This window comes from Amblyomma maculatum, chromosome 1, assembly GCF_055883805.1.
Source record: "Amblyomma maculatum isolate TAMU_Amacu chromosome 1, ASM5588380v1, whole genome shotgun sequence".
NCBI classification, from domain to species: Eukaryota; Metazoa; Arthropoda; class Arachnida; order Ixodida; family Ixodidae; genus Amblyomma; species Amblyomma maculatum.
In genome coordinates this window covers 164,879,399-164,889,947 of record NC_139344.1, presented here as the reverse complement: position 1 = coordinate 164,889,947, position 10,549 = coordinate 164,879,399, and the positions used below count along the sequence as shown (strand labels likewise).

General features: G+C 41.7%; 1 protein-coding gene across 1 annotated transcript; it reads left to right on the top strand.

The window, feature by feature from the left end:
* Window positions 1-1,477: 1,477 nt before the first annotated feature.
* Window positions 1,478-1,867, top strand: LOC146204803 (uncharacterized). Its single transcript, XM_084605214.1, has one exon. It carries the CDS (start codon window positions 1,478-1,480, stop codon window positions 1,865-1,867), a length of 390 nt encoding a protein of 129 aa, XP_084461340.1.
* Window positions 1,868-10,549: the final 8,682 nt, after the last annotated feature.

Below are 10,549 nucleotides of genomic sequence, written 5' to 3'. Positions count from 1 at the left end.
TAGCAGGTTACCTTTCCCCCCTTCTCGATCTTCTCCAACTTTGTCAGGGACCAGGCGAAAATGAGAAACGACCCCAGCTTCAAATTGAGCTCAGCAAGTAGCACCCCTTCAAGTCTTCCAAAAGCATACAGTTGGGCAACGAATGAGGGCATGAGAAGAGTGCCCATCTCAGTCCAACTGACTGACGTGGAGGCAGGCACTGAGCATCCACCTCCAAACACGCCGAAACTGCAGGATACAACCAAGCATTGTCCTCTGCACAAGAAATCTCACCCTCTCCGGAAGTGTCGCGCCTTCAGATCTGCTTCAGGTGCTGCGCATCTACAGACCACTTTGCAAGAGACTGGAAAATAGTTCTCAAGTGTGCCGATTGTGGTAGCGATAGTCATGTCACACCACTCCATGCAGGAAACGTCACCCATGGGCCTTCTGTCCTTGAGCACAGTACTGCAGATGCCAGAGGAGACTAGGATTCCTCACTTGAAGTATCGTCCAATTGTACAGAAGTGTGCGAACAAGGCTACAGTGACAAGTCATGCTCAAAGGTCTCTTTGGTTAAAGTCAGTCATCCGAGCCAGCCTTACAAGACTGCAGAAATGTATGCCATCCTAGACGACCAGAGCAACAGGTCCCTTGCAAGAACGGAGTTCGACATTTTCGGTCTTAATGGACAAACTTCTGCCTGCACTCTAAGGACGTGTGCTGGAATTACGGAAGCAGTTGGAAGAAGGGCGTTCAGATTTCTCATTGAAGACATTTACGACTCCTTGAAGCTGCCCTTACCAACACTCATTGAGTGCAACGACATGCCTAACAACAGGAACAAGATTCCTACTCCGGAAGCGGCATTGCTATCACCCTCATCTCACATCTGTAGCTAGATTCATTCCTTGCTTCGACTTGGAGGCCAAAATTCTTCTCCTCGGGCGAGACATCCTCAGAGTATGCAAGGTTCAACAACAGCGCAATAGGCCAGCTGATGCACCATTTGCTCAGAGACTGGACCTGGGATGGGTTATCGTAGGGAATGTCTGCGAAAGTCGAAGCCGCACACCAGACTTGTCAACAACTTCAAGACAAACGTCATCGAAAATGGATGTCCCTCCCTTTTTGAGCCATGCCAGAATCACTTCCTAGTCAAGGAGAAGATCACAAGCACTCCTGAGTTGATGCATTGCTTCCAACCTGCTCAGCACGCTGCTAAGAACGACAGCTATGATAATGGAATCGCCGAAACGCTATTCCAGACTACGAAGGATGACAACAGACCTTCCCTTTCCGTGGAGGATAGGAAGTTATTCAAGATAATGAATGGCGAGTTCTCACGGGATGAATCAAACAGTTGGGTAGTGCCTGTTCCCTTCCGTTCCCCAAGACCTAGGCTTCCGAATAACAAGAACCTGGCCCAGACACGCCTCGCTTCTCTTCAACGGACCTTTAAGGAGAAACCAGAACTGAGGGAACAATTCACGAACTTATGGACAAGATGTTCAAGAACGGTTATGCTGAGGAAGCCCCACCACTTCGAGATGGAGAAGAATGCTGGTATGCTGGTACCTCCCCATCTTTGGTGTTTGCCACCCGCGAAAGCCCAGTGAAATTCGAGTCGTGTTTGATTCCAGCACAGTTTAAGGGCGTGTCACTGAACAGTGTGCTGCTTACTGGACCAGACCTGATGAACAGCCTGCTTGGAGTGCTCATCCGATTCTGGAAAGAACCTGTGGCCATAACCGTGGACATTCAGCACATGTTCTACTGCTTCCTTGTGCAAGATGACCACCGGAATTATCTTAGATTTCTGTGGCTCCACAACAACGACATCCAAGATGACATAATGGAGTACCGAATGAAGGTACATGTGTTTTGAAAAAGCCCTTCACCAGCAGTTGCAACCTATGGGCTTCGAAGAACAGCACGAGAAGGAGAGGAAGAATTTGGCAGCAACGTCAGGCAATTCGTCGAGAGAGATTTCTATGTCGACGATGGTTTGAAGTCTCTCTCTACAAAGAAGCCATTAGCCTGATACGCCGCACACAACAAATGTTGGCAGCATCAAACTTTAGACTCCACAAAATAGCCTCTAACAGCCCAACTGTGTTAGAGGCATTTCCTGAGGAAGACCGTGCTAAGGATTTGATGGATCTTGATCTGTATAATGGTGCACCGCCGATCCAATGCAGTCTGGGAATTTGTTGGGATCTGACGAAGGACATCTTCACCTTCACGACTCCAATCCAAGAAAAACCATTCACTCGGCGCGGTGTCTTGTCAGTGGTGAACAGTCTGTACGACCCACTTGGGTTTGTTGCTCCTGTCACCATTCAAGGGAAGTCCCTCCTCCGAGAGCTAATCGCCAAGACATGCAACTGGGACTGTCCACATCCTGATAACAAGAGAGCCACATGGGAGACTTGGAAAGCCTCCTTACAAGTACTCGAGCAGCTGGCCATACCTCGTACCTATGCCCTTACCTCACTCACCACCGCACAGCGCAAGGAACTGCACATCTTCTCAGATGCATCAAACTAGGCTGTGGCTGCAGTGGCTTACCTCAGAGTAATATGTTCACATGGCGCGTGCTACGTCGGGTTCGTCATTGGAAAGGCTAAGCTAGCACTGCATCCGGAACACACCATCCCAAGGCTGGAGCTTTGTGGTGCAGTGTTGGCAGTAGAGCTAGCAGAGCTCATTAATCGTGAAATGGATATGGGACTTGATGCTGTAAACTTCTATACCGGCAGCAATGCGGCCCTAGGCTACATACATAATGAGACCTGAAGGTTTTACGTGTATGTCAGTAACAGGGTGGAACGCATCAGAAGCTCGACACGTCCAGAACAGTGGCATTACGTTCCTTCTAACATGAACCCTGCGAATCTCAGAACAAGGTTTATGTCTGCAGCCCAAATGGCAGGATCAACCTGGCTGACGGGCCCGGAGTTCTTGTATCATCAAGAACACTGTTCGCGGGTACTGAAGTTCAAGTTTGACCTGGTTGATGCTGATTCTGACACGGAGGTGCGGCCCCAGGTAAATGTTCTTGCAACCTGCATAAATGCAAAAGAACTCGGCAGTTCAGTGGTTGGCTGACTCGTTTTGGTGCTGTTGGCGATGCGAGTTCCTTGCTACGCTACAGTGTCGTCGCAAGTGGCAGTACCCAACTCGTAACCTCAAGGCAGCGACATTGTGCTCCTGAGGGACAGCCAGGTTCATCGCAACGAGTGGCCCATGGGACTCATTGTGAACGCTATCTAAAGTGTGGACGGCAATGTGCGAAAGGTCGAGATCAAGACGGCAACCCGGGGGCTGATAGAGACATTTCTCCATCCTGTGACTGAAATGGTCCTGCTTATTCCGTGCGAGGACTGAAACACTTAGTGGTATATAACCAGGCGGGGAGTGTGCTATTACATGAGTTGGTTCAATTTTCCCGCCACGCACAACCTTCATCTGGAAACACTGGACTCCTCTCCACGCGCTTTCTCTTCCTTCTCCCCAAATGCCTTCTCTCTCGCCCTCGTGCGTTTTCTCTGTCTCAAACCTACCCTCTCCAAGTTTTATCTTACGGGAGAAACTTTTCGTTTTCTAACCGCACTGCGCGACTGCGGCAGCACCGCGTTTTTACAAGTTGTAAAATGCAAGGATAAAGATTATTTATCTTGTGTTTCTGCGACCCGTCATCTATCTGAGGAGTGGCCGCACCCCAAACGCGTGCCATGGAATCAGAATAGCATGTGCAAGTGAATAGTGTTATTTAACTTGCTGATCACCTATGTTAAGAAGACACTCAACAAGTGAAAAGTCTGGGTTAGCTGGTGACTATATGTCTTCAGCACTGAAGCAAACCATGTGTCACCCCTTCTCTGCTTTGAGACTGACTGTCTTTTTGTAATTAGCACATAAGAAGACCAACCCAAAAAACAAAAAAGTAATGGGGACAAAGAAACACAAAAGGACAGAACGGGCACTGAAATATGTTTTGTGTTCCTTTGTGCCCCCCTTTTTTTTTTCGCTTGTCTTTTAATGTGCTAAGTATGAAATAACTTGCCCAAACAGCTATTTTGATCTAACATGCTACTTTTTGTTAGCAAGCTAAGACCAATTTTTATATCAGTATTTTTGATTTGGGAATTTGCTATAGTTTCTACTCAACTATTTCCATTCTGAAATTTTCAGCCTCTTGACCAATAACAACACATTCTTTTCTGTCTGTAGTTTCTATTGTTAGACATTTTGTTATACTCATTACTACAATTCACTGGTACTGAGACATTCCCTCGTTGAAGTTAACGTGTATTTTCATTGTGCTAGCAGTTGTTGATCATAAATCTGCTATTCTAGTTTATTTTAGCAGTTATTTCAACTGCAAAGAGGCGGCAGATATTGTTACAGATATATCTAGGAACAGGAGTTGTAGCTTCTAGAGTTAAGCTCATTGTCAAAATATTGCCAAAAGTCATTGTTTTAGGATGTGTGGTGCCATTATTTTTTGTACTATAGTTATGAATGTACTAGTTACGAGTATCAGGCTAATGTTATGAATGATACCTTTACTGCAGCATATCTGCCAGTAGGAGGAATGCGATATAGAAGTGCTGTTTTCTTGCTGCTAACAATCAACCTGCCTTCTTCAGAGCTGGCGACTACTTGTGGCAAGATTTGTGTGGGATGTGATGTATTTTTTTGATGTAGCTGTGGCATTGTGGCCTGTTCATTGTTGCTTCATGTCTATCAAAGAGCATATTTTTCTATGCTGAGGAGCAATAGCCCTGGCATTACATTGATTTTGTAACCATTCAGTGTTTTTGACCAACTTAGCAAAGGAGGGATTTTCACAGTGCGTAATGGATCTGGACATGGTGACTTCATTTTATTGAGTGAGCTGTCAATGTATGCTTTTTTTCTTCAAAACATATTTAAATTGTTTATGCTTGGTTGTCAGCGGGAAGGTTATGTTCTCTCATGGGTATAATTTCAAACAACTTGCATGCTCTTATGTTGCTAGGTGTGTTCACAAAAGAATGAAACTAAAAATGAAGTACTTCAGATGATATACATGGATGACATTTTAGCACTTTCAGCTTTATTGCTTCTTTTGTGTTGTTTATATTGTTTTGTTCCATTTGTACCCAGCTTATTTTCTGTGTTCCACCACTGCCATTTAAGTGTGTGTGTGTGTGTGTGTATGTATATATATATGTATATATATATATATATATATATATATATATATATATATATATATATATATATATATATATATAGTTTAAAGGAGCTGACAGTCTATGAGTCCAAGGCAAACATTGAGGATTTTTTCTTGTTTGTATTTGACAAAAATTAGTCTCATGGTGATTATCGGGATAACAAATATTAAATGTAAAGCGGAAAGAAAAACGAGGCGCCAATGTTTTTTTGCGCATTGTTTTTTCTTCCGCTTTGCATTTAATTTTTTATCCCGATAATCACCATAAGACTAATTCTTGCCAAATACCAACAACAAAACATGAAAAAAAAAATCGCTAACATTTGACTTAGACTCATAGACTGTCAGCTCCTCTGAACTCCTAATAACGAGCCCCTCATTTTCCTTTCAATTGTTATATATATATATATATATATATTCCCCCACCCCTTATGTAATGTCTATGGGCCTTGAAAGGGAGAATAAATGAATGAAATCTGCAGTAAAATCGGAACTGGATTGTCAGCACAGCAATGGCTAATCAACTAAAATTACCTTGGCTTTAGCATTTTAATTTTAGGGGACAGTATTATATACCGGAACTGAGGGTCCCCAATGTTATAGGTGAGCCCACTTCTTAAATTTCCTTAAAGGGCAATGTAGTTCAGAATATTGGACAAGGAAAGACAGATTTGAAAACTCTTGTCTTGCTTTCCCACATTGCATGTAAAAAAATGTTGCTGCACTTGGTATTGTTGCCAGAATCATGTTAGCTTCTTCTGCATCATCAAAAACACAAAATATGTCTGTATTCCCTGAATTAAAAGTGTCAGCGACACCATTTTATAGTTATGTAATGTGGAAAAGCCAACTTACAAAGTTTTTAAAGGAGGGCAATGTAGTTCAGAATATTGGACAAGGAAAGACAGATTTGAAAACTCTTGTCTTGCTTTCCCACATTGCATGTAAAAAAAATGTTGCTGCACTTGGTATTATTGCCAGAATCATGTTAGCTTCTTCTGCATCATCAGAAACACAAAATATGTCTGTATTCCCTGAATTAAAAATGTCAGCGACACCATTTTTTAGTTATGTAATGTGGGAAAGTCAAGTTACAAAGTTTTAAAGGAATATTTTTGATGCTCATTATGTTAGACCACATAGATGATTAGGAGGGTTTTGGACCTGGGCTTACTCATGATATTAATAGCCTTCAGTTTTGCAGTTTTCATATTGCCCCTTATAAAAAAAAATAGACTGGGTAAATATAGGTATAATTAAGCCTAATCATTAAGCTGTACCAGGTACCCAAAGTCCACCTTGCTGCACAACCCACCGGCAGAGACTGTACGGGTGTCTTTTTATAGTTTATGATATGCAATCTGTAAAGATGAAGAACATCATCTTAAATAAATTTGTTGGACAATGTTTTAATAAGTCTTCCTGCATACTATTCGTCAGCATTACAATTTCATTAGTTAAGCATCTAAAGAGATGGGCGGTACATTGGACAGTTGTGGAAAATTGCAGTTTATAAGAGATTTTTTTGCTGCTACATATGCTGCAAGCATTACATAAAGCAGCAGCACATAAAATTTCAAGCTTTGTGGTTTGTTCAAGGAATTATAGGGGTATTGAAAGGGATTGTTTTTTGCCTCTTGAGCAAGACAATGTTGTTTTGAAGTGAAATGGCATTCTTGAGAAGTCTTTTACATGGGATATGCTGATGTGTGGTGTGAAACTGGCAATGAACTTATGTAAAAGTTGCATTTTATTGTCATACTTTACATAATTCTACATAATGCACATGCGCAGAAGGTGCTTTGAATGCGCCTTGCTATCATTGCACTTTTAGCATGAAACGCTCCATCTTTCAGAAGTGATATTCTGCATTTCATGAGGCATAGCCTCTGTGGTACATATATTTATGCCTTTCTCCAGGAATGTAAACTGCACTAAGGGCTGGAACAATAGAATGGCCTTAGACATACACCTGTAGAAACAGGCTTCATTCTTTATATTCAGGGGAAATTAATTTAGAGATAACAAATGCAACCCCCCCTATCCCCCCCAAAAAAGAGAGATGCGTAGTTGTCACTTGTGATGGATGATCAGATGATTACAAGTCAGTGTAGTCTCAGGAAAAAATTAACACTATAGGCAGTATAAGATAATATCATGAAGGACCAGAGACATTGTTTTCTAGGAGGAGGGTCACACCATAGTGACTCTAGAAATAAGACCACTGGGATGGGCAGGTGTGAAAGTCAACTATAATGTCTGGGTGATTGAATGCAAACCAGCAAACAACAAAGGTGAAAGTGAAGATGATAAAACCAAGTTTAACATAAAAAGCTAATGAAAAAAAAAATGGAGAACTACACAAATGAAAAAATAGAGGGAGGGGTTTTTTAAATTGCATATTTTGCCTTTATTAGGCTAGCTTCTATTTTATCAATGTTTTCACTCATATTTCTTGAAATGACCCTGTGGTTAGTCCAACATTAGTGATGCCTGTGGCTTGACCCTGCTCCTAGCAAGAATACATCTCATTGTATATTTTATCTTACTGAGCATATTGTGAATTGTTTCCTGAGATTGCAATGTGATAGTTATCTATGTATGTGTTAGTGGCACAGGTTTAGCTCAGATTTGGAGAATTTTCATTCATCTATATATTGTGTGGGCTCACTTCTCATTATATAAACATTTGGAAGCCTATACTAGTGTACTATTTCCATTTGTCTTCCTTTTTACTTGCCCTTTCTGCAGTGTTAATTTTATACTTGCATTAATTATCCCATAAGCATGTTCTGTGAGACTTACTTTGTAAGGAACCAATTGCAAATTCTCTTTTCTATGTAGGACACATACGTGGTGCATCCCTGCCCTGACTGTGCGGAGAAGATTATCCAGTCTGTTGCTGCAACTTGGGTGTTCTATGAGGGGAAATAAATACCATGGTATGTTATTTTTATTTTCACTGATCGTTCTGTAAATTTTTTTTGTTCACTCTGCAGCATAACTTATGGCTTGAACACAACATGACACAGCCTACCTCACCTGAAACATTGCTCACTGTCACACTCCAGACGACATAAAGATATTACAATATTTCAACATTACCTTTCCTTCCAGAAAATTCAAACATATTGGTTAGCTTTATTCCTGCTTCCAGTGACCAAGTTTACGATGCAGATTAGTAATTGCATACTCTTGCATGGAAAACATTTGTATACCACTAGATTATGCATAGATACCCAATGTAATATGGCATTACTTTAAACTGCTTGGAGGGCAACATTATCCTTCTCCTGGTGGTGTAAACTTGCACCATAAAGGTGCAAAACTTTGCGCTCTTTGTCGCAATATAAATTTATACTCTAAAATGGTAACTTTGCACCTGTACATACAGGATAAGTTTACGTTCTCAAGATGCGAACTTGTACCTTTGATGAAAGGGCATTTTATGCCATCGACAGACTAAAACACAGGCCTTTATGAAAGGTGCAACTTTATACCTAGGTAGATTACAGTTACACTGCTTGTGAAGGTACAAGTTTGGGCTACCTGAAGCATAATGTTACACTACATGTAATGGTATAAATACTTAGCCTTCAAGAAACAGCATAACCTTACCAGCAAAAAGGTGTCAGCTCAGTGACAAACAGTTTACCCTCCAAAAAGACTAAGATCACATTTTTTTTTAGTGTGTACTTTGGCCAGGAAAAGCTTTGCTTTTTTGCGAGCTGCGCAGTCCTTAGCTTCTGAGGAAAATAATATGATACTTGATTTGATACCAGCTGCTGAGCTCAAGAAGCAGCATTAGTGCTTGTGTGGTGTGCGTATGTCTATAGATGGCTTTGCTCTCCATTACACGACCATGTGGCCCCCGCCATTTAGCAACCACTGTTAAATGTTGCCTCCATTTCTTTGCAGAACACCTCTCGCATGTAGCTAGCTCGACATATACTTTATTGATATCCTGGATGCCAAAGGCATTTAGGAGGGGAGCCACTACATACCGCCAGGGTCTACTACGTTACCAAGACGCTTACAGTGTGGTCTTTTATTTGAGCTTAGAGAAAGGACGTTTTGACTTGAGGCTTGTTGTAAGAAACAGGGCCACCGTCGTCTCCACACTTCGCTGCAGTGTTCTTGACAAAAAAGCAAGCTAGCTGAATGGTGTACAAAAATTAATTCCAAGTGAAAACTTCACTTGTAAACTAATGAAACAAATTAGTTTTGCGAGGCGCTTCTTCTGTAAATAGCGAGTGTATCTCAGCATGAAGTCACGTGAGCGCACCATATTTCTCAAGGCTTTGCTCTTTTCAGTCAGAAGGCGTGAGAAAGTCAAAAATTGAATTTAATGCAAACAAGTTGTCTCGTGCAAGTATCCTTCCAGCGTCAATGCTTATGCTGCTTAGTTGGCCACTAGCCGGATGGTACGCTGATGTGATGTGAAGCTTTTTTTAATGTATGTAGCACCGAGGCGTATATTGCGTGTTATGAATCCTGTATTTGCTCATCCCTGTGCGCTTCTCTTTTATTATGGGCTTTAGGTATGCTTGAGTTTTCGTCGTCGTGAGGACTTCCATACTCTTTGTTGTTTCTATCACCCCAAAAGTGACGGGGCAAAAGTCTGAAGAACGAATGAAGGCATGCAGTATCATGTCATGTGTTTTCTAGACGTGAAAGTATAATGAGTGCTACCATTTGAACAATTTGCTAGAGCAAAGCTGGTTATGCATGGTTTCCAACATATTTGTTGTTTTGGTCTCGAAAGCCACAGTTTGGTTTACATGCCTTTCGGAACAGTCATTTAGAGCGTTGTACTTTTTTTATTAATTCTGTGCAAATTCTGAAAGCGCTTGTCGTTTGTCTCTGGTTTCACTGTATCTAAACCTTATCCTCACTCTGCATCCAGTATTTATTACCCCAGGAAGGACAAACTTGATATGTTTTGGCTAATCTGTGGTAATGATCTCAGCCCTATGAAATCTGAAAAATTACTGAGCAAAGAGGGATGAATTGTTTTCGAATAACGAAAGCGGAGCTTACAGGTGAGTCACACCGCTAGCAGTAGACAATTCATGTTCCCCCTAACGTAAGGGGATTACTGTAGAGAAGCCAGCGTCGGCGTCATTGGGCGTGAGCGAAGAATCTCGGTTGGTCGAAGAGGCATGACGTCACAGTCTCATGGCCTCACGCGAGTATTTCAAACATTCCACAATGCTCACGTTAAACATGGCGTCACGCGTGGATTGAAAATGAATAACTATGACACATAAGGTAAATTTAAGGTCATAGCATATCTAAGGTGATTTAATTTTATAGAAATTGATTTCACTTTGAGAAAACTTTAGG